Consider the following 15162-nt stretch of genomic DNA (forward strand, 5'->3'; position numbering starts at 1 on the left):
GATGGGGTAGGAGGCGTAGGGACCCATAGGGACCCCCCAAAATGGGGGGGGGAGCCGCTGTGAGGAGCTAGAGCGCATCACTCCCGCCAAAATGGTTTCCCGCCTCAGCGCCCGCCAAGGCGTCCTCACCTCCGATTTCACTGTAGAGCGGTTGAAAACATACATAAAACACCCCAATTAGAATAATGATGGTTTCTGCTCGGTGTCTCTTGTTGTTATTTTCCCTTTTTTGTGTTTTTTATGTGTGGTGTTGTTATTTTGGCGGAAGGGGCAGAGCTGCCTCAAAATGGCCGCCGCCCCCACCCACTCCTCATCTCATCATCACTAGTCCTGCTTTAAATAGCGATTTATTCATGGGGGGAGTTATTGCTGAGGGGACAAAGAATTAAAATAAGGGGGATTTGGGTTTGTTTTTGGGGTGTTTTGGGGTGTTTTTGGGTTTCTGGCAGTGGAATATGGAGGTGTCTGCTCTGCACCCCCCACCATGGGCTGTGCCCGGCGCCATCTTGGGACTCTGCGGCTTCCTCCATTAAACACGTTGAAATGGGGGGTTCTGCCTTCGCAGGGGGGAACGTGGCGGTTCTGGGGGGCTGGGGGGGGTGGGGGGATGGGGTAGGAGGCGTAGGGACCCATAGGGACCCCCCAAAATGGAGGGGGAGCCGCTGTGAGGAGCTGGAGCGCGTCACTCCCGCCAAGATGGTTTCCCGCCTCAGCGCCCGCCAAGGCGTCCTCACTCCGATTTCACTGTAGAGCGGTTGAAAACATACATAAAACACCCCAATTAGAATAATGATGGTTTCTGCTTGTTGCTTTTTTGTCATTATTCTCCCTTTTTTGTCTGTTTTTTGTGTGGTGGTATGTTGGCGGGAAGGGGCAGAGCCGCCTCAAAATGGCCGCCGCCCCCACCCACTCCTCATCCCATCATCACCATTCCTACTTTAAAAGGTTATTTTTCTCATGACATGTTATTGCCAAAGGGACAAATAACAAAAATAAGGGGGATTTGAGTTTGTTTTTGGGGTGTTTTGGGGTGTTTTTGGGTTTCTGGCAGTGAATATGGAGGTGTCTGCTCTGCACCCCCCACCATGGGCTGTGCCCGGCGCCATCTTGGGGCTCTGCGGCTTCCCCCGTTAAACACGTTGAAATGGGGGGGGTCCCTCCTTCACGGGGGGAGGTGGGGGGGGGTCTGTGGGGTCGGGGGGGATGGGTATGAGCCATAGGGACCCCCCAAAATGATGGGGGAGCCGCTGTGAGGAGCTGGAGCGCGTCACTCCCGCCAAGATGGTTTCCCGCCTCAAAATGGCCGCCGGACCCGCTGGTTTTGGGTGTGTCCCCCCCCCCCCCGTTATCACCCCTAAACCCATTCAAAATATACAGGAGGGCTATGTGTGTATTTTTTGGCTGCTGCACCCCCAAATCTGGGGGGGTATATTTTGGGTTGCTGACCCCCCCAAATGCAGAGGGGGGTATATTTTTGGGGTGCTGCCCCCCTAATCCGGGGGGGGTATATTTTGGGATGCTGACCCCCCAAATCCAGAGGGGGTATATTTTTTGGGGTGCTGCCCCCCTAATCCAGGGGGGGTATATTTTTGGCGTGCTGACCCCCCCAAATCCAGAGGGGGTATATTTTTGGGGTGCTGCCCCCCTAATCCGGGGGGGGGTATATTTTTGGGGTGCTGACCCCCCAAATCCAGAGGGGGTATATTTTTGGGATGCTGACCCCCCCCCCCAAATCTGGCGGGTGGGGGGGTGGGGGGGCTTGTATAAATTTGGGGTTCTTCCACCCCAAATCCATGGGGGTATATGTTTTGGGGTGCTGATCCCCAAAATCCTAGGGGGTATATGGGTTGCTGACCCCACCCCCAAGTCCGGGGCGGGGGGGGTATATTTTTGGGGTGCTGCCCCCCAAATCCAGGCAGCATATATTTGGGGTGCTGACCCCCCCCAAATCCAAGGAGGGTATATTTGGGGTGCTGACCCCTCCAAATCCAAGGAGGGTATATTTGGGGTGCTGATCCCCCCCAAATCCATGGGGGGGGGGATATATTTTTGGAGTGCTGCCTCTCCCAAATCCAAGAGTATATTTGGGGTGCTGCTCCCCCCAAATCCAAGGGTGGGGGGTATATTTTTTGGCTGCTGCCCCCCCAAATCCAAGGATGTATTTTTGGGGTGCTGCCCCCCCCCCCCCCCCTTTTACCCCTCCCAACATCTACACCACGATCCAGCATTTCCCCTGCACCCCATAGAATGGGGGGGGGGGGGTGGGGGGTGTCTCACTTCAATTCCCCACCCCAACTCAATCTTGGGTGTCTCACGCTCCCCCCCACCCCCTTTTTGGGGTGCCCCCCCCCCAAATATAATAATTAAGGGTGTGTCTAAGAATTTATGGGGTGGAGTGGCACACAATGTTGAGGCACCAGAATAAAGCGGGTGCAGCGATGCTGTGTTTTGGGGGGGTTTAATGGGAATGTGGGGGGGGGTTGGGGTGCGGGGGGGGCCGGGGGGGGCAGGGGGCCCCCCCAAAGCTCTCAGGCCTTGCCCTGCGCCCGCTGCAGCTCCTGCTGCAGCCGCCCCAGCGTCTCGCGCTGCTGCTTCCGAGCGCCGCTCCAGCTCCTGCATCTGCTGCTCGTAGCGCTTGCTGCCCAAAACAACGGGGTTCGGGGGGGGTGAACCCCAAAACCCCCCCCATTGAACCCTAAAACCCCCCCGTCTCACCCCCCAGCACCCACATCTCGCCGGTGATGTAATCCAGGCGCTTCCCCACCGTGGCTTTGGCGTCGTCCATCTCTTGCTTCACCAAAACCGGCCCCATCAGCTTGAAAATGGTGTTGGTGGCGTCCAGCAGGTCCAGCTCCTGCGTTTGAGGGGGACCCGGGGGGGTTTTTGGGGTGTCATGGGGGGGTTTTGGGGTGTCAGAGGGGTGTTTTTGGGGTGTTTTGGGGGGATTTGGGGTCACCCACCTCCTTGACGATGGTGTTTTCCGTCAGCTGCGCCTCCAGTTTCTGGCGCGCGGCCACCGAGCGGCTCAGGTCTGGGGGGGCAGAAAGGGGGTCACCCCGAAATGGGGGTGTAAGGGGGGGTAAGGGGGTGGGGAAGGGACTTGGGGTTGTGGGTGTAAAGGGGGTTAGGGGGTGCAGAGGGGGTTATGGGGGTCCCTGGGGTCCATGGGGGTGCAGGGGAGGTTATGGGGGTCCCCGGGGTCCAAGGGGTGCACGGGGGTTATGGGGCTCTATGGGGTTTGGGGTCCCTGGGGGTGCAGGGGGGTTTATGGGGGTCCCTGGGGTTATGGGGGTGCAGGGGGGTTATGGGGCTCCATGGGGTTTGGGGTCCATGGGGGTTATGGTTATGGGGGGCAGGGGGGGCGTTACAGGGGTCCAGACTGTGGGGTCCCTGGGGTTTGGGGTCCATGGGGGTTGTGGGTATGCGGGGGGGGGGTATGGGGGTCCATGGGGTTTGGGGTCCCTGGAGGTGTTGGGGGGGGGGGGTATGGGGGTCCCTGAGGTTTGGGGTCCATGGGGGTTATGGGAGTGGCAGGGGGGTTATGGGGTTCCATGGGGTTTGGGGTCCCTGGGGGTGCAGGGGGGTTTATGGGGGGTCCCTTGGGTTATGGGGGTGCAGGAGGGTTATGGGCTCTATGGGGTTTGGGGGTCCCTGAGGTTTGGGGTCCAGGGGGGTTATGGGGGTGCAGGGGGTTATGGGGCTCCATGTGGTTTGGGGGTCCCTGGGGGTGCAGGGCGGGTTACAGGGGTCCCTGGGGCTCCTGGGGGTGCAGGGGGGTTATGGGGCTCCATGGGGTTTGGGGGGTCCATGGGGGTGCAGGGGGGGTCCCTGGGGGTGCAGGGGGGTTATGGGGCTCCATGGGGTTTGGGGGTCCATGGGGGTGAAGGGGGGGTTACAGGGGTCCCTGGGGGTGCAGGGAGGTTATGGGGCTCCATGGGGTTTGGAGGATCCATGGGGTACAGGGGGATCATGGGGGTCCCTGGGTATTTGGGGTCCATGGTGGTTATGGGGGTGCAGGGGGATTATGGGGCTCCATGGGGTTTGGGGTCCCTGAGGTTTGGGGTCCATGGGGGTTATGGGGTGCAGGGGGGTTATGGGGTGCAGAGGGGGTTATGGGGTGCCCATGGGTTTGGGGTCCATAGGGGTGCAGGGGGGGTGCTATAGTGGTCCAGGGGGTTTGGAGTCCCTGGGGGTGCAGGGGGGGGTCATTGGGGTCCCTGGGGTATTTGGGGTCCATGGCGGTTATGGGGGTGCAGGGGGGTTATGGGGCTTCATGGGTTTGGAACCCATGGGTGTTATGGGCGTCCATGGAGTTTGGGGTCCCTGGGGGTGCAGGGGGGTTACGGGGGTCCCTGGGGTTCATGGGGGTGCAGGGGGGGGTTATGGGGCTCCATGGGGTTTGGGTCCATGGGGGTGCAGGGGGGTTACGGGGGTCCCTGGGGTTCATGGGGGTGCAGGGGGGGGTTATGGGGCTCCATGGGGTTTGGGGTCCATGGGGGTGCAGGGGGTTACGGGGGTCCCTGGGGGTGCAAGGGGGGGTTATGGGGCTCCACGGGGTTTGGGTCCATGGGGGTGCAGGGGGGTTACGGGGGTCCCTGGGGGTGCAGGGGGGGGGTTATGGGGCTCCATGGGGGTTTGGGGTCCCTCGGGGTGCAGGGGGTTACGGGGTCCCTGGGGTTCGTGGGGGTGCAGGGGGCTTATGGGGCTCCACGGGGTTTGGGGTCCCTGAGGTTTGGGGTCCATGGGGATTATAGTTATGGGGGGGGGGGGGGTGTTACAGGGGTCCACAAGCTTTGGGGTCCCTGCGGTTTGGGGTCCATGGGGGTTATGGGGGTGTAGGGGGGGTTATGGGGGTCCTGGGGTTTGGGGTTCATGGCGGTTATGGGGGTACAGGGGATTGGGGTCTCTGGGTTTATGGGGGTCTGTGGGGTTTGGGGTCCATGGGGGTTATGGGGGTGAAGGGGGGGGTTATGGGGATCCACAGGGTATGGGGGTTATGGGGTCCCTGGTTTTGGGGTGCCGGGGTTTTTGGGGTCCATGGGGGTGCAGGGGGGGTTATGGGGTCCCTGAGGTTTTGGGTCCATGGGGGTTATGGGGGTGCAGCAGGGGTTGTGGGGTCCCTGGTTTTGAGGTCCTGGGGTTTGGGGTCTCTGGGGGTTATGGGGGTGCGGGGGGGGGGGGGTTATAGGGGGGGGGGTTATAGGGGTCCATGGGCTTTGGGGTCCATGGGGGTTATGGGGGTGAAGGGGAGGTTATGGGGATCCACGAGGTATGTGGGTTATGGGGTCCCTGGTTTTGGGGTCCGGGTTTGGGGTCCTTGGTTTTGGGGTCTGGGTTTTGGGGTCCCTGGTTTTGTGTCCCTGATTTTGGGGTCCGGGGTTTGGCGTCCCTGGTTTTGGGGTCCCGGTTTGGGGTCCCTGGTTTTGGGTTCCCTGGGTTTGGGGTCCCTGGTTTTGTGTCCCTGTTTTTGGGGTCCGAGGTTTGGGGGATCCCTGGTTTTGGGGTCCGGGGTCCGGGTTTTTGGAGTCCCGGTTTTGGGGTGCGGGTTTGGAGTCCTGTTTTTGGGGTGCGGGTTTGGGGTGCGGGTGGGCCGTACCCTTCTGCAGCTGCTGGTATTTCTCCAGCTCTCCCTGCAGCTTCTTCTGAATCGGCTCCGCCATGGGGGGGGGGCTGGGGGGGCGGGGGGGTTGGGGACCCCCCAGAACCCCCTAAAAACCCCGGGAGCCCCGTGGGGAACCCCCGAACCCCACAGAGCCCCCAAACCCCACAGACAGACACCCCCAAACCTCACAGAGCCCCCGAACCCCACAGACACCCCCAGACCCCACAGACAGACACCCCCGAACCCCACAGACACCCCCAGACCCCACAGACACCCTCCAAACCCCACAGACACCCCCAAACCCCACAGACAGACATCCCAAAACCCATAGACACCCTCAGACCCCACAGACACCCCCAAAACCCCACACACATCCCCAGACCCCACAGACAGACACCTCCAAACCCCACAGACACCCCCAGACCCCACAGACACCCCCAAACCCCACAGACAGACATCCCAAAACCCATAGACACCCCCAGACCCCACAGACACCCCCAAACCCCACACACATCCCCAGACCCCACAGACAGACACCTCCAAACCCCACAGACACCCTCAGACCCCACAGACACCCCCAAACCCCACAGACACCCCCAGTCTCCCCCCAGAGCCCCCTGCACCCCCCCCACCCCCATCAACCCCTCCAGACCCCCCAAACCCTATAAGATCCTCCCAGACACTCCCCCGATCCCATGAAGCGTCCCCAGGACCCTCCAGTGCCCCCTAAGACCCCTCAGAGACCCCTCGAACCCCCCAGGAACCCCAAAACCTTCTCCGTTCTCCTCCCGCTGGAACCGGCTCTGGCCCCGCCTACAACCGCCCACGTGACGCGCGGCGGCCCCGCCCCTTCCTCCGCGCCTGCGCACCCCGCCGCCCTCCCATGCCACATCCCGTCGCCACGCCCCCTCTGCAGCAAAACCACGCCCCCTTCCCCGCCCCGCTATGGGCACGCCACGCCCCTTCAGGACAAAGCCACGCCTCCATAACAACACCACGCCCTCTTTCCGTAAAGACCACGCCCCCTCTGGACTCAAACCACGCCCTCAAACCGACACCACGTGCCCCGCACCCCGTCCACCAATCCCCGCTCCTCTCCGCCGAGACCACGCCCCTCCGTTCCCCGCCCCCCTGCGCGGCGCGCACGCGCGGTCCTAGCGCCCCTCCGCTCCGCGGCCCTTGGAGTCCCCGCGGGGTCCCCTTGGCGTGGGGGGCGACACGGGGAGGGACCCCCCCACCCCCCCTCCCCCCCCGGTGAGGATGTGGCGGCGGTGGCGCTGGCGGGGGGCGGGGCGCTGGGCGGCCCGGGGGGCGGCGCTGGCGCTCGTGCTGCTGGGGCTGGGGCTGGGGGCAGCGGGGGGGGCGAGGAGCTGCTGGCGGCGCTGCTGGCGGCCTGGGAGGAGCGGGGGGGGGGCGGGGGGGACCCGGCCGGGGGGCGGGGGATGCGGGGTTTGCACGTGACGCGGGGTTTGCACGTGACGCGGGGTTTGCACGTGATGCGGGGTTTGCACGTGATGCGGGGTTTGCGAACGGTGCGGGGGTTGCGAACGGTGTAAACGGTGCAGGGGTGCAAACGGTGCAGGGGTTGCAAACGGTGCAGGGGTTGCAAACGGTGCAATAGTTGCAAACGGTGCAGGGTTTGCAAACAGAACAGTACAGGGGTTGCAAACGGTGTAAACGGTGCAATAGTTGCGAACGGTGCAGGGTTTGCAAACGGTGCAATAGTTGCAAACGGTGCAGGGGTTGCAAACATTGCAAACGTTGCAAACGCTGCAATAGCTGCAAACGGCGCAGACTTTGCATGGGCTGCAGCGCTGGCGGACGCCGCGATTCTCGCCGACGCCGACGCCTTCGCCGACCCCTCCGCGCCCCCCCAGCTCCTCCTGCCGCCCCCGCCCTGCAGCGCCCCCTCCCCCTTCCTGCTGGTGCTGGTGCCCAGCGCCCCCTCGCACGCCGCCCAGCGCCAGGCGGTTCGGGACACCTGGGGGGGGCGACCCCCGGCCGGGGGGGCTGAGCGCCCGCACCGTGTTCGTGCTGGGGGTCCCGGCTGCGCCGGCGGAGCAGGCGGCGCTGGCGGCGGAGCGGCGGCGCCACGGGGACCTGCTGCAGGGCCCCTTCGCCGACACCTACGCCAACCTGACGCTGAAGACGCTGCTGCTGCTGCGCTGGGCGGCCGCGCGCTGCCCCGGCTCGCGCTTCCTGCTCAAGGCCGACGACGACGTCTTCGTTAACCTGCCGGCGCTGACGAGCCACCTGCGCTCGCGCCCGCGCCCGCGCCGCCTCTACCTGGGCCGGGTGCACTGGTGGGTGCGCCCGGCGCGGGACCCCCGCTCGCGCCACCACGTGCCGGCGGCCGCGTTCGGCGGCGCCGCGTTCCCGCCGTACTGCAGCGGCACGGCCTACGTGCTGTCCCGTCCCGCGGCGCTGGCCGTGCTGGCGGCCGCCCCCCGCGTGCCCCTGGTGGCCCCCGAGGACGTGTGGGTCGGGCTGTGCGCCCGCCGGGCCGGCGTGGCGCCGCGGCACTCGGCGCGCATGGCGGGCGCCGCGCGCTTCCCCCCCGACCGCTGCTGCATGGGGGAGGTGCTGTTCAGCGCGCACAGGATGCGGCCGCCCGAGCTGCGGGGGGTGTGGGCCATGCTGCGGGGGGGCGGGGGGGGGGGATGGGGGGCGGTGCGGGGTCCTGCAGCGCGCGCTGGGGGTGCTGCGGTGCCGCGCATTGGCCGCCATGCAGTGGGTCTGGGGGGGGTAGGGGGGCCGGATGCAGCGTGGAGGCGGCTCAGCCCCGGTGCAACAAGGACGTTGCATGGGGTTGCATGGGTTTGAGGAGCTGCAGCAGCCCCAGGATGCAGCGTGAAGACTCAGCCCCAGTGCAACGAAGATAAGGACGTTGCATGGGGTTGCACGTGCTCAATGAGCTGCAGCAGCATCAGGATGCAGTGTCAGGAAGGAGCAGCCCCAGTGCAACGGGGACAAGGCCGTTGCATGGGGTTGCATGTGTTTGAGGAGCTGCAGCAGCCCCAGGATGCAGCGTGACGAAGACTCAGCCCCGGTGCAACAGGGATAAGGACGTTGCATGGGGTTGCATGTGCCCAACGAGCTGCAGCAGCATCAGGATGCAGCGTGAAGGCGACTCAGCCCTGGTGCAATAAGGACAAGGCCGTTGCATGGGGTTGCATGCGCCCAAGGAGCTGCAGCAGCCGCAGGATGCAGCGTTGGGGAGAAACAGCCCCAGTGCAACAGGGACAAGGACGTTGCATGGGGTTGCATGTGCCCAAGGAGCTGCAGCAGCCCCAGGATGCAGCATGAAGACTCAGCCCCAGTGCAACGAGGATAAGGACGTTGCATGGGGTTGCACGTGCTCGAGGAGCTGCAGCAGCCCCAGGATGCAGCGTGAAGGCGACTCAGCCCTGGTGCAGCAAGGACAAGGACGTTGCATGGGGTTGCATGTGCCCAACGAGCTGCAGCAGCATCAGGATGCAGCGTCTGGAAGGAGCAGCCCCAGTGCAATGCAGACAAGGATGCTGCACGTGTTTGAGGAGCTGCAGCAGCTCTGGGATGCAGCGTGAAGACTCAGCCCTGGTGCAATGGGGACAAGGACATTGCATGGGGTTGCACGTGCTCAATGAGCTGCAGCAGCATCAGGTTGCAGTGTCAGGAAGGAGCAGCCCCACTGCAATGGGGACAAGGACGTTGCATGGGGTTGCACGTGTTTGAGGAGCTGCCGCAGCCCCAGGATGCAGCGTGACGAAGACTCAGCCCTGGTGCAATGGGGATGAAGATGTTGCACAAGGTTGCACACGTTTGAGGGGCTGCAGCAGCCCTGGGATGCAGCGTTGGAGCTGCAGGATCTCTGGATGCAGCGTTGGAGCTGCAGCAGCTCTGGCTGCAGCGTTGGAGCTGCAGGAGCTCTGGATGCAGCGTTGCAGTGGGATGAAGACCCAGCCCTGGTGCAGCAGGGACAAGGACGTCACACGGGGATGATGACGTCACACAGGGACGATGACGTCGCACGGGGACGATGACGTCGCACGGGGACATTGGGCGGCGCTGCAGTGTCACCAGGTGCAGTGGTGACAAAACCACCGCAGGGACAATGACGTCACACGGTACCAATGACATCACACAGTGACAATGACGTCACGCGGTGACAATGACGTCACATGGTGACAATGACGTCATGGTGTCCCCATCCCCGCTGCAATAAACCCCCCATGGCTGGTGACACCGCGGTGGCCTTTGGCTTGTGGGGGGGGACACAACGACATATTGGGGACCCCTATGGTGGGAGGACACTGGGGACCCCCATATTGGGGAGGGGACCCCTATGGTTTGGGGGGGGGGGGGGTAGGGGGTCCACCCTGGGGACCCCCATGGTGCGAGGGGGGGCAAACTGGGGACCCCCACATTGGGGAGGGGACCCCACAGTTTGGTTGGGGAGGGGGTTACACTGACACATTGGGGACCTCAAAGTGGGGGACACACCCTGGGGACCCCCATATTAGGGGGGGGACACACCAGGGACCCCCATAGTTTGGGGGGGGGGTTTACACTGACACACTGGGGATCCCAAAGTGGGGGACACACCAGGGACCCCCATGGTGGGGGGGGGAACAAACAGGGGACCCCCCCCATAGTGGTGGGGGACGACACAGAAACTGGAGACCCCCATATTGGGGTGCAACACACCAGGGACCCCAAAGTTGGGGGGGGGACGACACACATTGACGCATCGACGACCCCAAAGTGGGGACCCCCATAGTTTGGGGGACACACACACTGATGCACCAAGGATCCCAAAATGGGGGGACCCCCCCCTCCTCAAGTTTATTTCCGGAAGCGCTCGAGCGCCCCCCGTTTTGTGGGGGGGGTGGGGGCGCCCCCTTTCGGCCCCTCCCCCGCCTTCTTCTCGCGCTGCTCCACCTTCTCCCGGATGGCGGCCTGGGGGGGGGACAGGACACAAAATAAGGGGGGGGGGGGCACCCCAAAAACCCGCGGGGGGGGTCTGGGGGGGCCCCGCACTCACCCGCAGCTGCTCGTGGGCCACCTGGCGCTTGCGGCGCTGGGGGTCGCTGCCCTTGACCCTGCGGCGCGGCTTGAACTTGACCTTGGCCTGGGGGTCAAAGCCCTGGGGAAGCCCCGGGCGGGGCACGGGGAGGTCAGGAGGTCAGAGGGTCAGGGGGAGGTCAGGGGAGGTCGGGGGGGTCAAGGGGAGGTCAGAGGGGGTCGGGGGTAGGTCAAGGGGGGTCAGGGGGAGGTCAAGGGGGGTCACGGGAGGTTGGGGTGGCCGAGGGGTCAGGGGGAGGTCATGGGGTCAGAGGGAGGTCAGGGGGTCAGAGGGAGGTCAGGGGGAGCTCAGGGGGGTTTGGGGGGGTGAGAGGGAGGTCAGGGGGGTCAGAGGGAGGGCAGAGGGGTTTGGGGGGTCAGGGGGAGGTCAGGGGGGTTTGGGGGTCAGGAGAAGGTCAGGAGGGCTTGGGGGGTCAGGGGAGGTCAGGGGGTCAGGGGAGGTCAGGGGGTCAGGGGGAGGTCAGGAGGTCAGGGGGGTCAGGGGGAGGTCAGGGGGTCAGGGGGAGGTCAGGGGGGTCAGGGTGGTTTGGGGGCGTCAGGGGAGGTCAGAGGGGGGTCAGGAGGTCAGGGGAGGTCAGGGGGAGGTCAGGAGGTCAGGGGGAGGTCAGGGGGGTCAGGGGAGGTCAGGGGGGTCAGGGGAGGTCAGGGGGTCAGGGGGAGGTCAGGGGGTCAGGGGGAGGTCAGGGTGGTTTAGGGGGTCAGAGGGAGGTCAGGAGGTCAGGGGGGTCAGGGGAGGTCAGGGGGGTCAGGGGAGGTCAGGGGGTCAGGGGAGGTCAGGGGGTCAGGGGAGGTCAGGGGGAGGTCAGGGGGAGGTCAGGGGGTCAGGGGGAGGTCAGGGTGGTTTAGGGGGTCAGGGGGGTCAGGGGAGGTCAGGGGGGGTCATGGGAGGTCAGGGGGTCAGGGGGAGGTCAGGGGGTGGTCAGGGGAGGTCAGGGGAGGTCGGGGGTCAGGGGGTCAGGGGGAGGTCAGGGGAGGTCAGGGGGTCAGGGGAGGTCAGGGGGAGGTCAGGGGGAGGTCAGGGGGTGGTCAGGGGGTGGTCAGGGGAGGTCAGGGGAGGTCAGGGGGTCAGGGGAGGTCAGGGGGTCAGGGGAGGTCAGGGGGTCAGGGGGAGGTCAGGGGGTCAGGGGAGGTCAGGGGGTCAGGGGGAGGTCAGGGGGTCAGGAGAGGTCAGGGGTCGCTCCCGTACCAGGCGCTGGATCCGCTCCTCCCGCTTCTGCTCCAAAGTGGCTCCGTCCACGTGGCCCAGCTGGGCCGGGTCCAGCGTCAGCAGCTCGGCCGGGATCTGGGGACGTGGGGGTCAGGAACCATTTGGGGGGGTCAGGAACCATTGGGGGGGTCAGGAACCCCTTGGTGGGGGTCGGGAACCATTGCGGGGGTCAGGAGCTCGGCCGGGATCTGGGGGACATGGGGGTCAGGAACCACTGGGGGGGTCGGGAACCCCTTGGGGGGGTCGGGAACCATTCGGGGGGGTCAGGAACCATTTTGGGGGGGTCAGGAACCATTGGGGGGGGGATCAGGAACCACTTGGGGGGGTCAGGACCCATTTGGGGGGGTCAGGACCCACGTGGAGGGGTCAGGAACCACTTGGGGGAGATTAGAACCAATTTGGGGGCTCAGGAATGATTTGGGGGGGGTCAGCAGCACTTCAGGACCCCCCCCAAGATTTTTGGCCCCCCCTCCAGCAATTTTGGGGAAATGGGGGGGGGGGCCCCCACACTCTGCCCCCCTCCAGCATCCCTTTAGGGGGTCCCCATCACTTATGGGGTCCCATCCCTTTGGGGGGGGTCCCAGCATTTTGGAGGGTCCCATCACTTTAGGGGCATCCCCATCCCTTTGGGGGGGGTCCCATTCATTTTGGGGTGTCCCCATTGCTTTAGGAGCATCCCCATCACTTTAGGGGCATCCCATCCCTTCTGGGGGGGTGGGGTCCCATTCATCCATTCATTTTGGGGGGGGTCCCATCCCTTTAGGGGGGTCCCATTCATCCATTCATTTTGGGGGGGTCCCCATCACTTTAGGAGCATCCTCATCACTTCAGTGCTGTCCCCATTATTTTGAGGGGCTCCCATCACTTTAGGGGGGGGGTCCCATCCCTTTGGGGGCTCAACCCCAGCCCTCCCCCCCCCCCCATCAATTTTGGGGTGCCCCCCCCCCCCTTCACCTTGTCCAGCAGCGCCTTGACCTCCCACTCCTGGCGCTGCCGGCGGCTCTGGAACGGGTTCAGCTCCAGCGCGTCGAAATTGGGCTCCCCCGCCCCTAAAATGGGCCAGAAAAGGGGGGAATTGGGGTTTTTTTGGGGGGGGGGTTTATGGGGGGGGGTCATGGGGGGGTCGGGGTTGGGGGTCCCACTCACCCGGCACCAGGAGGCTGCTGAAGCCCCCCCCGTGCCCCACCCCCAGCACGTCCTCCAGGGGGCAGAAGCGCAGCCCGTGGGGGGGGCGGGGGGGGCGGTGACACAGGAAGGGCTGGGGGGACCCCTCCCCCACCCCCCGGAACACCTGCGGGGGGGGAAAGAGGGTCAGTGGGGGGGGGGGAATGGGGGGGAAAGGGGGGATGGTGGAAATTGGGGGGTGGGGGGGGAATGGAGGCGGGGGAGTTGGGGGGCAGGAAATGGGGGGAAATTGGGGGGGAAATTGGGGGGGAAATTGGGGGTTGGGGAGGGAAATTGGGGGAATTGGGAGGTGAATATTGGGGGGGAATAATAAATTGGGGGGGGAATAATAAATAGGGGGGGGAATAATAAATTGTGGGGGAAATAATAAATGGGGGGGGAATAATAAATGAGAAGGGAATAATAAATTGGGGGGGAATAATAAATTGGGGGTTCCCATGGGTGTCATTGGGGGGGTTTGGGGGTTCCCATGGGTGTCATTGGAGGGGGTTTGGGGTTCCCATGGGTGTCATTGGGGGTTCCCATGGGTGTCATTGGGGGGGGGTTTGGGGTTCCCATGGGTGTTATTGAGGGGGGTTTGGGGTTCCCATGGGTGTCACTGGGGGTTCCCATGGGTGTCATTGGGGGGGGGTTTGGGGTTCCCATGGGTGTTATTGAGGGGGGTTTGGGGTTCCCATGGGTGTCATTGGGGGTTCCCATGGGTGTCATTGGGGGGGGGTTTGGGGTTCCCATGGGTGTCATTGGGGGGGGTTTGGGGTTCCCATGGGTGTCATTGGGGGGGGGTTTGGGGTTCCCATGGGTGTTATTGAGGGGGGTTTGGGGTTCCCATGGGTGTCATTGGGGGTTCCCATGGGTGTCATTGGGGGGGGTTTGGGGTTCCCATGGGTGTTATTGAGGGGGGTTTGGGGTTCCCATGGGTGTCATTGGGGGTTCCCATGGGTGTCATTGGGGGGGGGTTTGGGGTTCCCATGGGTGTTATTGAGGGGGGTTTGGAGTTCCCATGGGTGTCATTGGGGGTTCCCATGGGTGTCATTGGGGGGGGTTTGGGGTTCCCATGGGTGTCATTGGGGGTTCCCATGGGTGTCACTGGGGGGGGTTTGGGGTTCCCATGGGTGTCATTGGGGGGGATCTGGGGTTCCCATGGGTGTCATTGGGGGGGGTTTGGGGTTCCCATGGGTGTTATTGAGGGGGGTTTGAGGTTCCCATGGGTGCCATTGGGGGGTCTTGGGTTCCCATGGGTGTCATTGGGGGTTCACATGAGTGTCATTGAGGGGGTTTGGGGTTCCCATGGTGTCACTGGGGGGCTCCCATGGGTATCATTGGGGGGGTTTGGGGCTCCCATGGGTGTCATTGGGGGGGTTTGGGGGTTCCCATGGGTGTCACTGGGGGGTTCCCATGGGTATTATCGGGGGGGGCGGGGAGAAGTGACTCCCACGTGGTGCTTCCCCCCCCGGTTAGCGCCCGTTTTTGGGGTGACGGGGCGGTTTTGGGGGTCACCGTGATCTGGTCCCCGCAGGCGGCCGCCAGCGCCCCCCGCTGGCTGAAGTCCAGCAGCCCCGCGCCCAGCGGCAGCGCCCGCTCGCCCAGCGCCCGCCACGTCCGCACGTCCCACACGCGCAGCCGTCTGTCCGTCCCCGCCGACGCCATGTACCTGGGGGGGGGGGACACACACACATTGGGGGGGGGGCACCCCAAAAAACCCCCCCCAAAAAATGGGGGAAAACGGGGGTTTGCTCACGTGCCGGTGGGGTCGACAGCGAGCGCCCGCACGGCGCCGCGGTGACACAACAGGCGGACCAGCGGCTCCGGCACCGACGGACACCACAGCGTCACCGTGCCTGGGGACAACAGGTCAAGGTCAAGGGGTTTGGGGGGTCTAGGGGGTTTTGGGGGGGGGTTGGGGGTTCTGGGGGGGATTTGGCGGGGGTTTGGGGGTCCAGTGGCTCTGGCAGCAACAGACACCAGAGCGTCACCGGCCCTGGGGACAACAGGTCAAGGTCAAGGTCAAGGGGTTTGGGGGGTCTGGGGGGTGTTTTGAGGGGGTTCTGGGGGTGTTTGGGGTTTGGAGGAGGTTTGTGGAGAGTTTTGAGGTGTTTTTAGGGGT

The 15162-nt window shown here is 64.4% G+C and overlaps 3 protein-coding genes across 3 annotated transcripts in view; 1 reads left to right on the forward strand and 2 right to left on the reverse strand.

Annotated features, from left to right (window-relative positions):
• Positions 1-2442: 2442 nt before the first annotated feature.
• PFDN6 (prefoldin subunit 6) lies at positions 2443-6431 on the reverse strand. The gene is given in 6 exon segments (XM_080364501.1): positions 2443-2591; positions 2593-2638; positions 2730-2854; positions 2961-3031; positions 5597-5670; positions 6375-6431. Coding segments are annotated over 5 exon segments (369 nt in total). The 5' UTR covers positions 5661-5670; positions 6375-6431; the 3' UTR covers positions 2443-2528.
• Positions 6298-8425, forward strand: B3GALT4 (beta-1,3-galactosyltransferase 4; the record flags this gene model as incomplete). Its single annotated transcript, XM_080364510.1, has 3 exons — positions 6298-6429; positions 6862-7134; positions 7382-8425. The coding sequence occupies 3 exons, from the start codon at positions 6298-6300 to the stop codon at positions 8423-8425; spliced, it is 1449 nt and encodes a 482-aa protein (XP_080220636.1).
• A 2001-nt stretch (positions 8426-10426) lies between these two features.
• The window catches only part of WDR46 (WD repeat domain 46), a gene marked incomplete at both ends in the record, with an annotated part of 12644 nt that continues 7908 nt past the window's right edge, over positions 10427-15162 (reverse strand). The window contains 7 exon segments of the mRNA XM_080364511.1: positions 10427-10540; positions 10626-10727; positions 11853-11948; positions 12828-12922; positions 13020-13164; positions 14556-14709; positions 14797-14934. Of these exon segments, the coding sequence (XP_080220637.1) occupies positions 10427-10540; positions 10626-10727; positions 11853-11948; positions 12828-12922; positions 13020-13164; positions 14556-14709; positions 14797-14934 (844 nt within the window).

Source organism: Nesoenas mayeri (genome assembly GCF_963082525.1).
Source record: "Nesoenas mayeri genome assembly, contig: SCAFFOLD_133, whole genome shotgun sequence".
Classification (NCBI taxonomy): domain Eukaryota; kingdom Metazoa; phylum Chordata; class Aves; order Columbiformes; family Columbidae; genus Nesoenas; species Nesoenas mayeri.